This window comes from Eriocheir sinensis, chromosome 45, assembly GCF_024679095.1.
Source record: "Eriocheir sinensis breed Jianghai 21 chromosome 45, ASM2467909v1, whole genome shotgun sequence".
Taxonomy (NCBI): domain Eukaryota; kingdom Metazoa; phylum Arthropoda; class Malacostraca; order Decapoda; family Varunidae; genus Eriocheir; species Eriocheir sinensis.
In genome coordinates this window covers 11,023,612-11,043,784 of record NC_066553.1, presented here as the reverse complement: position 1 = coordinate 11,043,784, position 20,173 = coordinate 11,023,612, and the positions used below count along the sequence as shown (strand labels likewise).

General features: G+C 44.6%; 2 protein-coding genes and 2 long non-coding RNA genes across 11 annotated transcripts in view; 2 read left to right on the top strand and 2 right to left on the bottom strand.

Moving 5' to 3' along the window:
- Positions 1-5,335, top strand: part of LOC126980737 (zinc finger protein 724-like) — a 106,515-nt gene extending 101,180 nt beyond the window's left edge. For 3 of the 7 annotated variants that reach the window (XR_007733488.1, XR_007733487.1, XR_007733484.1), the window contains one exon: positions 701-786. The gene's annotated coding sequence lies outside the window, so the exon portion shown is untranslated. Of the gene's footprint in view, positions 1-448; positions 521-700; positions 787-1,034 lie in introns of those variants that run through there. The other 4 variants (XR_007733485.1, XR_007733486.1, XR_007733490.1 and 1 more) reach the window with 4 other exon arrangements.
- Positions 35-1,047, bottom strand: LOC126980740 (uncharacterized). Of its 2 annotated transcripts, none has more exons than XR_007733492.1 (3): positions 921-1,047; positions 706-879; positions 35-495 (listed from the first exon to the last, which is right to left on the bottom strand). It is a non-coding gene; the product is annotated as an uncharacterized LOC126980740 (long non-coding RNA). The 2 variants fall into 2 exon arrangements; XR_007733491.1 differs by having other exon boundaries at positions 471-579.
- Positions 5,336-9,519: 4,184 nt separating the features above from the next.
- On the top strand, positions 9,520-13,059 carry LOC126980739 (putative nuclease HARBI1). Its single transcript, XM_050831028.1, has 4 exons — positions 9,520-10,490; positions 11,421-11,647; positions 11,919-11,985; positions 12,187-13,059. Exons 1-4 carry the CDS (start codon positions 9,742-9,744, stop codon positions 12,197-12,199), a joined length of 1,056 nt encoding a protein of 351 aa, XP_050686985.1. The 5' UTR covers positions 9,520-9,741; the 3' UTR covers positions 12,200-13,059.
- On the bottom strand, positions 12,704-15,637 carry LOC126980742 (uncharacterized). Its single transcript, XR_007733494.1, has 5 exons — positions 15,106-15,637; positions 14,204-14,342; positions 13,484-13,574; positions 13,094-13,259; positions 12,704-12,745 (listed from the first exon to the last, which is right to left on the bottom strand). It is a non-coding gene; the product is annotated as an uncharacterized LOC126980742 (long non-coding RNA).
- Positions 15,638-20,173: the final 4,536 nt, after the last annotated feature.

Genomic DNA, 20,173 nt, shown 5'->3' with positions numbered 1-20,173 from the left:
GAGGTGAGATTACCAGACATGTGAAGATTCACCTCTGAGGTGTTGTGTTGTGCTGCTGTATGTGGGAGAGAGTAGGCAGTGCAGGGCAGCATTGACTAGCATGAAGGACAGAAAATATAACCCAGATGGGCAATTAAGGCATTTTGTGTGTGTGTGTGTGTGTGTGTGTGTGTGTGTGTGTGTGTGTGTGTGTGTGTGTGTGTGTGTATTTACCTATTTGTATTCACATGTTTGTAGTTTACCGGGCCCGGTCTAAGCTCTAATAGTCCCGTCTCCATATCTACATTCCTTTGCTTTCCATCATTTGTTGGGCACTGTACGCCTCCACCACCTCTTCCCGCAAGCTGTTCCATGTATTTATGAGATAGCCTGCCCCCCTTGTATGTCAGTAAATGTGATGAATGAGGTAACCTACACCCCTTGTATGTCAGTAAATGTGATAAATGAGATAACCTACACCCCTTGTATGTCAGTAAATGTGATAAATGAGATAACCTACACCCCTTGTATGTCAGTAAATGTGATAAATGAGATAGCCTGCCCCCCTTGTATGTCAGTAAATGTGATAAATGAGATAACCTACACCCCTTGTATGTCAGTAAATGTGATCAATGAGATAACCTGCACCCCTTGTATGTCAGTAAATGTGATAAATGAGATAGCCTGCACCCCTTGTATGTCAGTAAATGTGATAAATGAGATAACCTACACCCCTTGTATGTCAGTAAATGTGATAAATGAGATAACCTACACCCCTTGTATGTCAGTAAATGTGATAAATGAGATATCCTACACCCCTTGTATGTCAGTAAATGTGATAAATGAGATAACCTACACCCCTTGTATGTCAGTAAATGTGATAAATGAGATAACCAACACCTTTGTATGTCAGTAAATGTGATAAATGAGATAACCTACACCCTTGTATGTCAGTAAATGTGATCAATGAGGTAACTTGCACCCCTTGTATGTCAGTAAATGTGATAAATGAGGTAACCTACACCCCTTGTATGTCAGTAAATGTGATAAATGAGGTACCCTACACCCTTGTATATCAGTAAATGTGATTAATGAGATAACCTACACCCCTTGTATGTCGGTAAATATACTCCCATGTCCTTCTCTGCCTCTGTGGTGGATGGTGGAGTGTTTCTCATGTGGTATTGGTGTGCTGGATATCCCCTCCCAAGGTGCAGGACTTTACATTTCTCTTCATTGAATTGTAGCAGACACTTTTTGTTCCATCCCTGTAGCTTAGTGAGTTCTGACTGCAGGAAATCCATAGTCAAGGTGTTAATTGACTCTCTAAGTGAGAAAAATGAGAAAAAATCACCCCTCACACAAATGATTTCAAAATATATATCAAAGCATTTGTGATCAGATTATGTATCATCTATTTTGGGGGTTTATATCATGGCACAAATTTGGCCCGTCGCTGCTACACGTTAAAGCCACAAATTTGGCCCGTCACTGCTACTGGGTTAATCAAGGCCAGCCCTTCCTATGTGCTCACTACAATCATTGCGCAGGGCCTCTCATCACTGGGGGGCCTAAGGATGTGCATAAATGAAAAGAGAAAGAAAATCAGGACGGTGCTTTCATTATTCCCCCATGATAAAAAGCTCTATAAACAGCATTAAACAAATTTAAGAAAAAACAAATATATTTATTTATTTTACATTGCTTAGGACAGGGATCTAATTTGTAGAGCGAGTACATAGGGAAAAAAAGTTAACATAAGGCTAAATATGTTTTCATAGGAGATGTCTAAGTGGGGACATGATAGAGCTATATAAAATGTTTTCAGATTGCGATAACTTAGATGTGGATACTTTCTTTACACTAGAGGAGGGCAACTATAGATGGCCTGAGTCCCGCAGCAAAGTGTGCCAGATGTGTGACAGGGGTGTGGACGAGACATGTTGTGCTGGAATGTAAGAAGTATGACAGGGAGAGAACGAAGATGATGCAGGTGTTTCTGAGTGAGATGGGGCGTGGAGTGAACGGTAAGGGTGTGGACGAGACATGTGGTGCTGGAATGTAAGAAGTATGACAGGGAGAGAACGGAGATGATGCAGGTGTTTCTGAGTGAGATGGGGCGTGGAGTGAACGGTAAGGGAGTGGGCGAGACATGTGGTGCTGGAATGTAAGAAGTATGACAGGGAGAGAACGAAGATGATGCAGGTGTTTCTGAGTGAGATGGGACATGGAGTGAATGGGAGAACGGTAAGGGAGTGGATGGTGCTGTTCAGTGGAGAGACGAGTGGACGAGTGATTGAGGCAGTGAAAGAGTTCCTGGAGAGCATGTGGCGTGCAAGAGGTCCAGTCCAGTCCAGTCCATTAGTAGGCGTGGGATTGCCTTTGTAACGGCTCCCTCCAGGGGCGGATACAGAGGGGGGCCCAGGGGGCCCAGGCCCCCCCAAAATCTCGAGTGTATGCGGATAGTGGGTACATAACTGACTCGCCTATAATGTGCTGCAACTATAATACGGAATGTGTCGTCGGCTGTAGGCATATGCAGGCGCGTATACGGGGGTGGGGAGCCAGATGGCCCGGGACCCCCGAAAAAAAATATTAGGATAACTAAAATATTTGAAATACCCATAACCTGTCAAGTCTTACGTTTTTTGTGTGTCTTACGTAATTTCTGTGATTTTCAAGTCATACGGCGTAAGTTGAAAATCTTACATTTTTTCTCCGCTTGCGATGTTTTTTTAATATGTTTGTTTTAAACAATTTGAAATATATCGTACGCGCCATATTTAAATTCATGTGAGCGTGCTGAGTAACGGCTGGTATGATTCGGACACTTTTTAGAAAAATATTTTTAGAAAAAGAAGTTTAAGAAGTAGTGTAATTTTGTTGATCTCAAAATGTTCCTCTATCATTGGGCTCTTTAGGTTACTAATATGACACTCGTAGCTATTTCCAGATTTCAGATGTAGGTGATGAAAGACAAGTTTCTAAATCGTCCGAACCATCCCCACCCGTGGTGATGGTTCGGCCAGGGAGGTGGGATGGTACGGACACTCATAATACTCGCCATAATATTAATATAACTTAAGTTTGATTGGCTAATAAACAAGATTATATATACTACAAGACATTTTTTTAAGGACAAAAGTATCCTCTCAATACTTAGAGGGGAAAAAATAAAAGGAGAACTACAAGAAATATCTCAAAAATTTTGGTATTATGTCTTCCTTCTCTTCTCACAAGTCGAGTCGAGATGAAGAAGACGGCCGCCAGTTTTTCCTCCTCACAGCTGCTGTCCACTTCCTCCGCTCTTCTGGATTCGCTGGAAATCTATAAAATGACACAGCATCTCTCCCGTGTCAGTTAGAACATCCAACCGCACAGCATACGTATCCCATGACGAACACAGAGCACTTGTTTACCCGCCACCAAGGTTTGCTTTGATAAGTGACTACCACCACTGACCACCAAGATGGCCGTGCAGGCCCGCGCTACCCCCGCACCCCCACTGATGACGTCAGCTGCAAAACCTCTATAGCTTCCTTGGGCTTTACTATGCGGAGGTGGACTGGATGCTCATGCATGCAAGATTTAGATTTTTTCGGTGTCTGATGTAATTTTTCACTCTTCTACAGGGCCAGGGCACAACGGGCATGTGCCCAGGGCTCCGCGCTATTATGGGGCCCGCACTCATCTAACAATCTATATACTCGTACAGGGCCGTAGTACGCCGTACCCAGGGGGGGGTGGAGGGGCCGGGGGTGTCGGACGACCCCCCAATCTGCAAAAATGTCCACTTTCTGAGAGTCAAATGGAAAACTGGTACTGGGATTGAGGTAAAACATTTGCAAAGATTGGCTGATCTAAAGAAATATATTTACAAATTCCCAAGTATTCAACTAGTTCCTCACTAAGCAAAGAGTAGTCGGCGGTTTTTTTCGCTGAATTTGCTTATCACTCTCGACTGAAATGGGGATATCATAGTGGACACAAAGGAGGGCAAGTCCGTTCAGGCGATCTTGGCCGACGGTACTCCTCAGATAGGTTTTCAGCCTTTTCAGTGGTGAGAAAGACCTCTCGGCTTCCGCGTTAGAGACTGGAAGCGTCAACAGAGTCCTCAAGAGAATGGCGAGATTGGGGAACATGCTGATGCTGGCGTGTGCCTGGGCTTCGTTGATAGTTTGGAAGACCGGAACAGATAATGCCCAGCGCCTTCACGAGTGTCAGGGATGCGATGACGAGCTCGTAGAGCTTCGCTGCTTGTAGCACAGCCGCAACATCCGTTTCGAGGCCTTTTAGGAGTTGCTTGAGCTGAAGTGCGACAGGCACTGTGTCGTCGCCAAACCGACTCTTCAACTCAGCCAAGACGTGGTCCACGAACGGAATGTACACCGCCCAGCATTCTCGCACGGGACATTTGATAGCTGGGTCTGTCGTCCACAGAGTCGTGGCACGGAGATGGTGTCATGCGATGACCCCACCTCGACCAAAAACTCTTCCGCTTTCATGAACACGTCGTGGATATGATTCTCCGCATCTGCTCTGAGCTTGGCAAAAGTGGTATCGATGCCACGAATCGTGGCATAGGCTGACACCAGGTCGTCATCTTTTCTCTGAAGAGTTCGGCTCGGCTCGAGAGTATGCACCAATATACACTCCACTACAACCAGTCCAACGAGAAAGGGGGGAACACGTATGGCGATGAGAAGGAGCCCAGCGGTGGCGTCAAGTTCTTCTTCGAGAAAAACAGCGATGACAGGCATTCAACGAAAACCAGCACTGCGCATGCCTCTCAATCCACCTGGTGGGGCACAGGGGAACAAACTTTTCGCGCTTGGCCGAGGCAAGCTTGACAACCTCTGTGATGCGGAGAGAGCTTATATTCGAAGAATGAACGAAGTTGTACACGTCGGTCAGTGTTTGAAGAGCGATCTTCACTTCCTTGACGTCACACGCCTTCGTCAGTACTAGATTCTGCCGGTGGTTAAAGCAGTGGATTGGCTTGGCCAGGGTTTACTTCTTCATGAGTACTGCGGCACACTCTTTGAATTTTCCCATCATCCCCTGCACTTGGCCATGTCCAATCCGAGGTCTTCAACGGTGCGCAAAACGAGCCCGACTAAACCTTTACCGGTGAGGTCATGGGTGTGCACAAAGGCAAGGAAGTCTGCCCTTATTTCCTCTTCGAAGTGCCGAATGATGATAGTGGCCTGCACTAAAATTTACTTTCTGCTTGCATGTGAGGAATGAGGTCACAAAGTTTTTTCCTAGGCCTTTAAATCTTGCTCTGTAATATTCAATATACGATTCCGTAACTTAAATACTGAAAATAAATAAAGAAAATCCCGAGTTCTCCAGAAATGCAACAGAAAGGTACCAGTTTTAGTTTTGACTCTTTCAGAAAGTGGACATTTTAGCAGGGGGGGGAGTCGTCCGCCCCCTCCACCCCCCCTGAGTACGGCGTACTACGGCCCTGTACGAGTATATAGATTTTTAGACGAGTGCGGGCCCCTTAAGAGCGCGGGACCTTGGGTACGTGCCCGTTGTGCCCTGGCCCTGCAGGAGAGTGAACAATTACATCAGACACCGAAAAAATTTAAATCTTGCCTGAGCATCCCGTCAACCTCCGCATAGTAAAGCCCAAGGAACCATAGAGGAGGATTTTTTTAAAGTTTGGAGGACAGCGTCCAGAGCTATCTAGCGGCGGCCGGCTTCGCTCCCAGCTCTCTAGCTTTTTAGGGGTATATTAAATATATTTTGTTTTCTCAAATCATGGGTATCTCAAATATTTTAGTTATCCTAATATTATTTTTGGGGGGCCCGGGCCATCTGGCTCCCCTTCCGTATTATAGTTGCAGCACATTATAAGCGAGTCAGTTCTGTACCCACTATCCGCATACACTCAAGATTTTCTCGGGGGCGTAGATTTTTTTGGGGCCCGGGCCCCCTGGCCCCCCCCCCCCTGTATCCGCCCCTGCTTAGTGAGGCACTTGTTGAATACTTGTGAATTTGTAAAGATATTTCTTTAGATCAGCCAATCTTTGCGAATGTGTTACCTCAATCCCATGTAAAAGAAGCCCTACAAGAATTCCTGTTTATCTTCAGCTGTGTCTAATTTTACACATTAACTCTTTTTTGTAAAGGTTAGGTTTGTAATTTATATATGACCTGTATTATGATCACCCTTAATTTGCTGCTTACATATCGAAATAAACGGTTAGTTTTCTTTGAATGCTCGAATGGTGATGATTTCCACCTGTTCAGATCTGCCTTTTCACTGGTTGGATGTACAATTTGAATTGTTTCTTGTTATTGCTTGCCAGTTTATATATTGATTGCTCTTCATATATATATATATATATATATATATATATATATCTATATATATATATATATATATATATATATATATATATATATATATATATATATATATATATAAGAAAATTCATTTGTCACATATACGTTGATTGCTCGGGAGCTGCGGATTTTATGCAAAGAACCGCCATCACTATCCATTGGTCTTCACTGTTTTGAGGCTGTCGCTAACTTATGAAATTTTACCCAGATTGATTTTTTGGATCCGCCCCTGCATGGCTCCCACTTGTGTCTTATTCTTGATTCTTGATTCTTGATTGGCGTTTTTGTCTTTAAGTTTTGTTCACTTTTCTTTTTTCTTCTGTTCCATTTTGTTGTGATATAGTTTTTTCTGTCTACAATTTCGGGTCTTTTCCGTTTGGCGTACAGCGCTAAAAGTAATTTTAATATAGATTTTTCTATGTATTTTTGTCCGTAGAATCAGAATATCACATTATTTTTTTGGAGAAATTAACAGTTTTTGAGTTATTTGCCTTTAAAGTTATTTTCTTCCTATCTATTACTGAAGGAATTCAAACTTTAAAAAGTCGTAATATTCAGTATTATATACAATTTATGGATCTTTTCCGTTTGCAAACCTTCAGCAGTCATGGAAACGCTTTGAAAATCCAATTCAAGGATTTGTTTTTTACTCTTGAAAATATGGGATAATGTTTACGAAAGCGCGTCGCCTCTGGTGCTGGCCGCGGCGAGGCTGCAGCGGGTGTTGCGAGAAATACCTCCTCGCTGAAATAAGTCACATATACATGAGGGGGGGGTCCAGGGAGGGGCGTAGCCCCCCCTGGTTAATATGGGGGGTCGAGGGGGGCGCAGCCCCCCCGTTAGTAGGTCGTAAAGTTCGGTTGGAGTAGTTTAAATATGCTCCCCGACCCTAAGCCCTCTGCGAGCTATTTTGAGGCTGCGGCGGCTGCAGCGTAAAGGAAAATAACTTAAAAACTGTTCGTTTCTCCATAAAACGGTTGTCATATTCGGATTCTACGGACAAAAATACATAAGAAAATCTATATTAAAATTAATTTTAGCGCTGTACGCCAAACGGAAAAGATCCACAATTTCTTCCAGAGTTAATGGTTGAAACACTAGTATATCGGCTATTAATAGCATCTTCCATTTGACACAAAACCCGGAACCAGGTTCGGGGATAAACCCAGACCCAGGTCCGGGTTTTCGCGCCGTAAATGGAACGCATTTTTAGGCGGATATGTAAACAAACATTCTTCCTCTTCTTCTTTTGACCTGTCCTCCTCCTCTCGGGCATCTCTCCTGTTTATTCACACACTTTTCCTTTCAATTGTGCTGTGTAGCTTAATTTTTCTTCACTGCAATATACTATCACACTTTACTTTTCAGTTTGTTGCTGGAATAACTTACTGACATTGCTTATCCGTGCGCTTATTCAAGCATTTGTGCCCTTTTTTCCCAGCACTGCATCTCCATCCAACACGTACCGTGCGATGGCCCCGTTGTCCTCCTCCAGCCTCTTAGCCCACTCCTCCCTGGTGTTACTAATAACTCCCCTCACTGCCTCTCATGGTTGCTGCATTCTACTATTGGATGTTCCACTGATTCTTTCTCCCCTGTCTTACAGCTACAGTTCTGGTTTCCCCCTTCCCTATTCCTGCCATTTAGCTGCGGGGTTCTCGTTCTTGCTTTAAACATCAGCTTGCTCCCCCAGTCTCCTACATGCCAGCCTACTCCCTCTAGCTTCTGTGTCTTGCTGTACCATCTTAATGTCGACTCTTTTACTCTAAAATTCATAGGCCCAGCCTAAGCAGATGGCACACCACCTGTTCATCTTCTCTTTTTTACAACAAAGAAGGCAGCTCAAGGGCACAAAAAAAAAGAAAACAATAATAAAAAAAGGCCGCTACTCCCTGCTCCCAAAAAATAATTAAAAGAGGTGGCCGAAAGAAAAATCAATTTCGGGAGGAGAGGTGTCCTGATACCCTATCAGGCTGATGGATAAATGGGTTTTCTGGGAAAGCAAACTCTTTTAACTTAGACATTAGATACTTGCCTGTGTCCCAGGGTTATAGGTTCTCACTTGACGCAGGCTTAAGGGCCAGAGACAAATAAGCGCTGATGAACAACACACTTGTGAGACCAACACTAGTGTAACGGTCCGAATATGAGTGAACGAGGATGTGAGTAAGTCGGTGAGTGACAGAGTAAGTGTGAGCGAGTGGGAGCGTGAATGAGTGAGAGTGAATGAGTGAAAGAGTGAATGGGTAGCTGAGGAATGTAAGTCCGTAAAAGGTTATGAGAAGATAACACGGCAAGCGAATGAGCGAATATATGAACGAGTTACTGAAATCCCTCATCTCAAAGCCTCGAACCCCTCCAAGAAACCAATAACTAGTTAGTTAGATAGGTAGGGGTTTGATTGTAAAAGAATGTTCCGGAAGGGAGAGAGAGTCAGTAATGCGGGGTTAAAAGATCACGTGATGGAGGGGAGAAGCTGATGAGTAAGCGAGGAGGAGGAGGAAGAGCACCAGAAGCTGGAGAGAAGAGAGGAGACAAGCACCACTGCAGCAAGCCAGAAGCTTGGGAGACGAACACCCCACCCACGGCCTTCTGTGTGAGGCGGGATAGTCAGGAGACGAGCAGCAGCCCTAGCAAGGAAAGGCAGCGAGTTGGAGTTGAGTGAGAGAGGTGTCCCTCTCTCCACTCAGCCCCCCCGAAAAACTACCCACGGCCTGCGGGGTGAGACGGACTACAGGATGGGAACTTGTATGGCGGGGTAACCTGCCCCTCGACTGTCCTGGGGGCCGAAATACCACTGCCCCAAGCTGCTCCCTACATCAAAGGGCGCCCGCCTCTCCACACCACCCGAGCCGCTCCATCTCCACATCAAGCGGCGCCCGTCTGTCCAGCACCAGGAGCGCCCATTCCCATCGTGGACGTCCCCTGCCGAGCCCGACACTCACGCCAGCTCCTCCTTCTCCGCATCCAGCAACTAGAGCTAAGCATTCTGTGTATTCCCCAAATCTCCCTTGTGCCGGTAGCTAGCTAAATTAGAGGCCTACAGCCTGTCAGTCATTTTTTTGTCTTATTTTTATTAGTACTCCGCTAACCTTTGCAAAAGGTTTTTCAGGGGCTGAGTGGAGATGGACACCTCTCTCAACTCCAACTCGCTGCCTTTCCTTGCTAGGGCTGCTGCTCGTCTCCTGACTAGCCCGCCTCACACAGAAGGCCGTCGGTGGGGTGTTCGTCTCCCAAGCTTCTGGGCCCGAATTTACAATTAATCTTAAACCGCTAAGCTTGACTTTAGGGCGAGTTTAACTTTATTCTTCATCTTATCCCTCATAAGTTGATCTTAGCTGACGGGATATTTTAGGCGGGCCCAAACCCGTATTAAGGAGCCTAAGTCGAACTTCAGTCGCCAAGATGGCCGAATGTCAACAAGCCCGCCAGCGCCTAGTGAAGACTTTTCAAGAGCGAAGAGACGTTCTGAATACTTTGAGTGATGCAGAACTATTGAAACGCTACAGACTGGATCGTGCAGGAGTACTGTTCGTAACGGATTTGGTGAGAGGGGCCCTGCAAAGCCCTACTTCAAGGAGTTTTGCATTGACACCCGAAATGAAAGTAATTATTACACTGCGTTACTTAGCAACGGGGAAAATGCAGATGTGTAACAGTGATGATCTTGGTCCATCACAGTCGTCAGTAAGCAAAGCGATCACCGATACCCTCAAGGCACTTACACAACCAGCCATACTTGTCCAATTCATTCGATTTCCTCGCACTGTCCCTGAAATCCGAGAGAAACAACAAGAATTTGTGCAAGTTGCAAACTTCCCTGGCATTGTTGGTGTAATAGATTGCACGCATGTCAGGATACTGGCCCCCAGGGAATATGAAGCAGACTATGTCAACAGGAAGAATTTCCATAGCATAAACACACAATTAGTGTTTGATGCCAAATATAATATTCTTAATGTTGTAGCTAACTGGCCTGGGTCCACTCATGATGCTCGTATTTGGCGTGAGAGTGGCCTCAAACGCATGTTTGAGGATCATCATATACCACCGGATTCATGTCATCTATTAGGGGACAGTGGCTACCCTTGCAGACGGTATCTGTTGACTCCCTTCCCTCGGCCACAGACTGACAGCCAGGCAGCATACAACAGGTAAGTTCATTGTGGGGAAATTTGATGGTAATTCTTAAGCAAATACCAGCAGGCAGATTTCTCATTCAAGAGATTTTTTTATTATGAGTTTTGATGTAATCTTTAATGAACCTACATGTAACCTAACATAAAATTGATTCAGTGAATTTTCATATAACCCTGCCTAGGGGGTCTTCTCCCCCAATACATGTATCTATTTGCAATGGATTTGTGTACTGGGGAAAAGACTCAATGAAGAGCAAAAGAGGAATCTAATAATTGTCTTGTCATATGGGTGTAAATGTAGAGTAACACAACCTAACAAAGCTGACGCAGTGAATTTTCATATAACCCAAGTACATACAAACATTTCTAAATGAATTTATGAGTTGGGGAGAAGACTCAATGAAGAGCAGAAGAGGAATCTAAGAATTGTCTTGTCATGTGGGTGTACATGTAGAGTAACGCAACCTAACAAAGCTGACGCAGTGAATTTTCATAGAACCCAAGTATATACATACAAACATTTCTAAATGAATTTATGTGCTGGGGAGAAGACTCAATGAAGAGCAGAAGAGGAAGAGGAATTCTCTGTCATGTGGGTGTACATGTAGAGTAACACGACCCAACATTAACATAATATAAATTAAACTGGATATTCCAAAATATATTTGATACCAATTATATACACTGTCCAAATGAATTAATAGAGTAAAGAAAGTGAAGTAAGCTCCCCCACCAGTATTTTATCAAATTTATTTAAATTTTAACCAAACCTAACCTAATCTCTTCAAGACTAAAATAATACTTAATTTACTGTGTGTCCATTTAGGTGTTAGCGTAACTTATAGGAGACACTGTACATCAGTTATGAATGAATGTATATTAAGAGCACAGTAACATTCAGAAGACAAATCCAAAATCATTCCTAAGAACCCTTCACTGTTACAGGGCACACAAGAAAACCCAGAGTATTGTGGAACGAGGAATAGGCCAACTGAAATGTCGGTTCCATGTCCTCCATGGTGAAGTCCGGCTCAACCCTGAAAAAACCTGCCAAGTGATCCTTGCATGTGCTCTGCTTCACAACATATGCAAGAAGAGGAATATTCAGCTGCCAGATGAAAATGTCGCAGATGTGGATGACAATATGGAGGTTGAAGATGAACATCAAGAAGGTATACATTCAACCAGTATTATCTTCAGCTAAACCCATTTGTCTGCATGCTGCCCAGACACGCAGTGCCCAGGGGGAATCTTTTCATACCTACATTTGGAATGATTTCATGTCTAGTTTCTCCTCCAAAACAGGGAATCTATTAATTTTCCAATAACCATAGTTCATGTTGAGATTGTTGAAAGTGCTAGTAAATGTACCATACAACGGAATGATATTGCAATAATTTTTATAAAACATCTAATATACTATGTCTCATCTCATTTCTACAGTGCAGTTGCCACAGGATGCAGCAAATGGAACACGTTTCAGGGAGGTGTTCTGCAACCACCATTTCCAGTAATTATTTTGATCTTTTTAAACAGACAATGCAACTTTTGCAACTTCTCAGCTTCATGCTTTTCACTCAAACATCTATACATGCAAATCTGTTTCATTACAATTATCTATTGGATATTTGAATAATTCTTTTGCAGACTTTATTTTCTTTTGGCATTTGTAATATTGGTACTCATTGCTATTTTTTTTTTGCCTTCACAGTGCCGAGCCATGAATCCATATCAGCCTGTACAAGTTGACACATCTTCAAGCAACACGTCAACCATGCATGGGGGCTTTACAGGAATGCTTGACCTTCCTCTGGGACGCATGGCTCTGCGGCCGGGTCCCTTAAACTTTTCATTAACAACATTACCAACCAGGTCACGCTGAGAGGGAAGACTACTTATTTATCCCTGCTTCACCTCAGTAAGTGGTACTTCGACCCCTGCTCCACCTCTCTAAGGGTCAAGGGAATACGCTTCAAACCCTGCTCCATCTCCCCAAGGGCTCGAAGTAACGCGATGTGGAGGACCAGCGTGGAGGAGTGAGCAGACTACACTGGGACTCAGCCGAACGCCAACACCTTTACCCGGCTTCCCATTCAGCTCTCACCGCCATATGGGGTTGCTGCCTAAAGAGGGGTTTGATCTAGCGTCACCTCCACCTAACTACGCCAGGTCACTTTCCTTCACACACGCTAAAGTTTTTTTTCTAGGAGGATGAAAAAATAACCAAATTCACAATTGTATTTATTTATTAGGCTGCCATGGACCTCTGTCTGGAAAGAAAACAAAACTTCGGTCCATATGACGCCTTTGTAAAATGATTAAGCAGGACACAGCAAGAAGCACATATATGTGGTGCAGAGATTAATCAAGCTGTAAAGTGGGGTGCAGGTACCAAGCATGACTTAATACGAAGCATTGCATTATGAGTAAATTAATATTTCCACGTTTACTGCAATTTTGTGGTGTACGTTATAATTTTGTTATTCTGAATTGAAATGTGTTTAGTATTTACTATGATCACCACTTCACTATAAACATAGGATAAGCTGTGGGGGACAAGTAAGAATAAATATATATAAATATACTCTCAATGATGCTATTTTTCCTATACCTCTTACTTTGGTTTTCTAATGATTGAACGTATGCAGCGCTCATTCGCTTGTATGCTGCCACTGCCTCCTCGTAGGCTATAGCCACTATGTGGTTATCAGAATTCAGAGCGCTATTGAGCACAGGAGGTGGAGGAGGTGCAGATGGTTTCAGGACGAGCTGAGTTACCCTCGTCTGGAACAGAAAGAGTAAACATATAAATAGAGAAATTAACGTTCTTACTATTTTTCCTGTACTTCTTACTTTGGATGTTTAATAACTATGTATGCAGCACAAATTTTCTTAGAAACTTCTACTGCCTCCTTGCATATGACTAAAGCCTCTCTGCTGGTGGGGCAGTTGGATGGAAGGGGAGGAGGTACTGGAGGTGGAGATGGGCTACGCAAGAACTTCCTTACCATTACATCCCCACTGGCCGGACTGGGTTCCATTCCAGTTGGAGGTGGCTCAAGACGACCCACCTTGCTGGTGCTGGAGGCATCATCATCCCTAAAAAAGAAATTTGCATTAAAAAATGCACAGTAATACACTATGTACTGAGCACAATACTTCTTTGTAGGAGGATGAAAAAAAAAAAAAAAAGTTTGAACTGCCATGAATGGCAAATCCTTAGTTACATTTTTTATGTTAATGACGGAGTCAAATAAGCAACTAATAAGCTGTAGAAGGAAATGCTGAGTGCCTATGCATATCAGTGCCCCACTAATTATCTACGGGCAATTCTGGAATCAAACCTGTGACTGCAGGATTGAGTTGGGCATGTTAACTGAAACTGTACCAGTCTTAGGCTACCATGATAACACCTACCAAAATAACTTATAAATCAAGCAGTAGGCACTCAGAACCCCCCACACATCAGCATCGGGTAATTACAAAGAGGTAAAGGTACCCATTTGTTGACCAGCCCGAAAGGGAGGATGAACAGCTGGGTGCGCTGCACACAGACCGCCCGGGCCTGCAGAGTAGTAGCCAGGCACGCTGACCACTAGACCACAGAGGCGTATTATATAAAGTTATATAAAGTTGATGCTAAACTGTTTTACCTGAAGTGGGTGCAAAGAGAACGTCTAAATCAAATGTCTTCTTTTTAAAGAATAATATCAAACAGTAGTACTTACAAGTCTGCTTCCATGAGAACTGTGTCATTTTGGGATATCCCTTTGGATATACCCCTCGCTGTACTGCTGTCCTCCCCGATGACTCGGAGGACTGCCTCTGTGATGTCACACAGCGAGGTATCCACCACTGAGCCACCACCTGTAACAAGGTCCAAATTAATCTTAACACATAGCCTGGTCAACCCAAACCTAGAAGAAAAAGCAGATAATTGTGGAGTCTGTGCCTCCAAAATACATACGATATGACGCTTCCATATTATATTTAAGGGACGAAATACATGTCCCTCAACCATAATATGAAGGCTCAAGTACTTAAAATTAAAAAGAAGGTGGGGGTGCATATTTAAACTACCCCAACTGAACTTTACATAACCTAACCCCTGATGGGGGGCTTAACCCCCTGAACCAACCCCACATAACGCCTTCTGCTAATGAATGTAAACATACAATTACTTATTGGGATCCATCAAAACGGCGCTGCCCCACAGCAATGCTATCGGGGGATTCATTTCGAAAATGTATATTTTCTCCGTAAGTAGATCACAGAAATGCTTCATTTCAGATAGACAGCATTATTGCAATGCCTTTACCCTACAATTTCCTCCTCACTACCAGGTGTTTTAAGTTTGTTGAAGTGGAGAGCAGTAATATCTGTTACTTCTATCATCACTTCTAGATGCAGTATATGTATGATGCAGCAGTAAAACTAGAGGCACATAGTGACTCTCCATATTTACCTTTAATTTCTAGATAAGTGATTACTATTTAAACATGCAGTACAGAACAAATATCTCCAAACGGGATGATTGCAAATTCCTTGTCCACTTTTACCCTGCTTACTAATCCTCATACGAACATAACGAAAATATATCAATACTACAAAATTTGCTACTGTTACTCACCTGTCTTTCTTTGGGCTTCCCTCATAGCAGAAAGCCGTTGAATGGAAGTGGTCTTGGTATTCTGCCACTTCTTCTCGACTTCTGCGTGGCTGCGGCTGAGCCCAAACGTAGAATTGAGGCTGTCTGTCACCTCCTCCCACGCTGCTCGCTTGTCGTTGTATGTTAAAGTAGGGCTGAATTTGCCCCTCAGTATGGTCTTCCTTAACCCAACTTGCTCTACTATGTGCAGAGTGTGGCAGTCTTTCCAATTCACTCCCCTTTTCCTCTTGGGAGAAGTGAAATCGGCAATATTTTCCATAATTACTCCGTCAGAGGGTGGGTGATGGAGGAATGAGGAAGACGAACAGGTACGCGTGTCCGTGTATACATTCAAGTGAAAAAAAAAGAATATCACCTTGCGCGGATGATAAACGTAACCTTTATTTTATAAATACTACCTTATTATGCCCATATCTTTTAAGTATATCATCATATAACATTGATAAAGTATAGTATTACTACATATTCAATCACTGAAGTGTTGGAATTCTGCAATTTAAAAAATACATCTTTTGCCAGGACAAATTTTCATACTGGATCAGCTGTTGAGCGAAGTTGAACTTATTGTTGTGCTGGAAGCTTCCCCCGGCGACCATAGGCCTCTAGAAGGCTCCCGGAGAAACGAGCAAAGGGGCGGGGAGCAAGGCGAGCCGTCCGCGCCCCACGGGGCGCGGCCAGGCGCCAGGCGGGAAGTTTTGCCAACTCGCATATATTTTTGCTACATGTTCTTGTATGATCTGAAATATACTGTAATATTCTAGACTGTACTGTTCTGGATATATTAGGAGAAGAGGGCGAGAGAGTCCCAGTCATAGTAAGCTAGTGGTAAGTGAAGAGTCAGAGTGAAGAACATTAAACTACAGAAACTGTGCAAAGTGTTTACATATCTCCCTCCCACGGAGTCTCCTGACGGCGACACGGAACCCAAGTAACACGTCCGGCATAACACTGGTGTCAGGAGTGTAGCCATTTGTTTTTTCGCCATGGAGACTCGTTCCCAAGCTGCCCAGAGGGACGACATGTTGACTGAACTTTTGGAAGCCTTGAGACTACAGGGGGAGAAACAAGAAAGAGCACAGCAACAACAAGAAAGAACACTCCAAGAACTCAAAGAACAACAAGAAAGAGCACAGCAACAACAAGAAAGAACACTCCAAGAACTCAAAGAACAACAAGAAAAAGCACACCAAGAACAACAAGAAAGAGCACAGCAACAACAAGAAAGAACACTCCAAGAACTCAAAGAACAACAAGAAGGAACACTCCAAGAACTCAAAGAACAACAAGAAAGAGCACAGCAACAACAAGAAGGAACACTCCAAGAACTCAAAGAACAGCTAGAAGATCGCTTCACAGGATTACAGCTACAGCTAAAAGCAGTACAAGATGGAAGTGAGTCAGTGCGAAGAGAAATGACTGATGTGACTACGAACTTGGGACAACGCCTGATAGATGTGGAGAAAGAACACACAAATCTTCAACAAGAGATGGAGGTGGTACGGGAGACGACACACAAAGAAATATTAGAAGTCTTGCCTCGCCCATATCTTCACCATGACGTCCCTCAAGCGTTGTTCTGGGTGTGGCCTTCGCATGGCCAAGCAGTACTTTCTTTCCAAGGACGTTTGTAGGTTCTGCGTTAAGACTCAGAAGGATGATCAGAGGATCATAGAGTTAGAGAATAGGGTTACGACTCTCGCCGCCCAGGTACACTTACTGGTTAGTGCAGCAGCAACAAGCCCCGCCTCCTCCTCCTCCCCTTCCTCTTCTTCCTCGTCCTCCTCCCCCTCCTCTTCCTCTTCTTCCTCGTCCTCCTCCCCTCTAGTATTGTCTTCAACCACACAGCAGCCCCTCCCATCCTCCTCCTCCTCCTCCTCGACCATCTCCGATCTCCCCGCTTCCCACCCCTCCTTCTCTTCTTCCTCCTCTTCCTCCTCCTCCTCCTCCTTCTCGCCTTCCTCCTCCGTCCCCCCTCTCCCCTCTCCCCGCCCACCCTCCTCCTCCTCCTCCTCTCCCTCTTCCTCCTCCTTGTCCTCCGCCTCTTCGCTCGTCCCTCCCTCCCACACCTGTCCTTCACCTTCCCCTTCCCCCTCTTCCTCCTCCCTCTCCTCGTCCGTACCTCCCTCCCCCACCTCACCCTCCCGTTCACCTTCTTCCTCTTCCTCCTCCTCCTCCTCCTCCTCCTCCTCCTCCTCCTCCCCCTCCTCCTCCTCCGCCTCAAATTCCTCGCCTTCCTCTTCCGTCCCCCCTCACCCCTCTTCCCGCCCCCCCTCCTCCTCCTCCTCTCCCTCTTTCTCCTCCTTGTCCTCCGCCTCCTCGCTCGTCCCTCCCTCCAACACCTGTCCCTTACCTTCCCTTTCCCCCTCTTCCTCCTCCCTCTCCTCGTCCATTCCTCCCTCCACCACCTCACCCTCCCTTTCTCCTTCTTCCTCTTCCTCCTCCTCCTCCCCCTTTCCACCTTCCACCTCTTCCACAATTTCTCCTCGTTCTTCACAGCAGGTCCCTCCCCTCCCTTCCCGCTCTCCCCTCCCCCCTTCACCCACCCCTCCTGGCCCCCCTTCCGACCGTCGGGTTCTTGTTGTTGGTGATAGTCAGGTTCGTTATGTTGTCAGGTATTTTGCTCCAAGGATAAGAACAGGACGAGGGTGTGTTTCCCAGGGCAGGGTGGGACATATATCAGACAAGATTGGGGTGTGTATGGCAAGCGAGGGATCGAACCCCATTGTCTTTCTCAGCTGTGGCGGAAACGACGTTTCTCGTGTGCCAAGCGAGGACCTTCTCAGGCGTTTTAGAGAATTGTTAGGCAGGATACGTGACGCTGGTGGGTCACCAGTAGTGTGTGGCGTCCTGCCAAGGAGGGGCGTTGGCGATGGATGGCTGTCAGGGCGATAGCAGTGAACATCAGACTTGCTGAGAACTGCGATCGACATGTGTGGATGTTCGTCGACTATTGTGACCTCTTCTTGGTCAACGACGCCTCTACGCCCGTGACAGGATACACTTGACGTTCAAGGGTGTTGAGGCTCTCTCAGACTCCCTTGAGCGAGCACTTGGTACCCTGAGGATTTTTAGTATAGGCGAGGGGGGAGGAGTAATGGGAGCAATGGGAGGAGTAATGGGAGGGGACATCTAGCTCATAATATAACCAGGCAGCTTAGAAGTAATTCTGGAGGAGTAACAGAGGACGGGCTAAGAATCTTCTATACTAACAGCAGGAGCCTCAGAAACAAGATAGACTTACTAAGGGGTGAAGCTTGTTCAGAAAATTTTGACATAATAGCGATCACTGAGACATGGATAGACTTTGCAAATAGAAATTTTAGGTCAGAATTTGAAATAACGGGTTATCAGATGTTTCACAAAGACAGAAGGGGCCGAAAGGGAGGTGGAGTTGCGCTATATGTTAAAGACTCACTTAAATGTTTAGTTAACAACTCAGTCAAAACTAACATGGATTCAGAATCAGTTTGGGTGGACGTTTACAAAGGGAAAGAAAAACTAACTCTAGGAGTTATATACAGGCCACCCAACCTTAACAGGCAGGACACGAGTATATTACTACAGGAGATTGGCAGGGCGAGTATGAGTAGAAATGTCTGCGTAATGGGGGACTTTAATTATAGGAATATAGACTGGGAAGATCTAGTGGGTGACCTGGAAGCCGAGGACTTTCTTGAAGTTATACAAGATAATTTCCTTAAGCAGGTAGTTACTGAGCCTACCAGAGGAGATAACATATTAGACTTAGTCCTAACCAATAATGGGAACTTGCTACGTGAGTTGGAGGTGGGCGGAGAGTTAGGAAATAGTGATCACAGAACGGTTCGTTTTAGCTTAGGCGGTAACCCGCGAACCAAACCCAGTGTTAGTGCCAGATTTCAGAAGAGCAAATTACGAGGGGCTTCGAAGACATCTTGAAGGGGTAAACTGGGATAATTTAGGGATTCATGAGGGCCAGAACTGCGGATTGGAGAGCCAGGAGAACCAGGTAGAAATGTCTTATAATAACTTAGTTAGAGTAATAGTAGAGGGGCAAGGACAGCATATACCACAGCGAACACTTAGAAAAGAAAACAATGATCCTAAGTGGATGACTCGTGGACTAAAACACGAGATTGGGTTAAAGAAGGGAATTTATCAGAAAATAAAGAATGGTGAAACACGTCTCAGGGGCCGGTACGTCGAACTATCTAGATTAGTTAAGAAAAACACCAGGATAGCAAAAAGGAACTATGAGATCAAAGTAGCAAATGAGGCGAAAAGTAATCCTAAGGGCTTCTTTCAGATGTATAGAACAAAAACACGGGAGAAAATTGGACCGCTGAAATCAAACACAGGGGAGCTAGTAGAAAATTACGAAAATATGAGCACATTGTTGAACGACTACTTCCTTTCAGTATTCACACAGGAGGATCGAACGACTATACCGGAAAGAGTTCAGGTGTACGAGGGCGGGGATGGCGATAAATTGAGGGATATAATCATTACCAGGCAAGTAGTTCAGGATGAGATAGATAAGCTTAAGAAGAACAAGTCGCCAGGTCCTGACGGGATATTTCCGAGGGTATTAAAGGAGCTAGGTGATATAATCAGTGACCCACTAACCGACATCTTTAAGATGTCGGTAAATACTAACTATGTGCCGAGCCTATGGAAAGTAGCTAATGTGACGCCGATTTTTAAAAAGGGGACAGGTCAGTTGCTTCAAACTATCGCCCAATTAGCTTAACATCGGTTATAGGGAAGATGCTGGAGTCCATAATAGCCAGGAACATTCAGGAGCATTTAGAGAAACATAGCTTAATTCACGACTCGCAGCATGGGTTCACAAAGGTAGGTCATGCCTCACCAATCTCTTGTCCTTCTACAATAAAGTATTTGAGGCGGTTGACAGAGATGAAAATTATGATGTAATCTATCTTGATTTTAGTAAAGCGTTTGACAAAGTTCCTCACCAACGACTGTTGCTTAAATTACAGGCTCAAGGAGTAGAGGGTAAAGTTTTGAACTGGGTCAAGGCGTGGCTTAG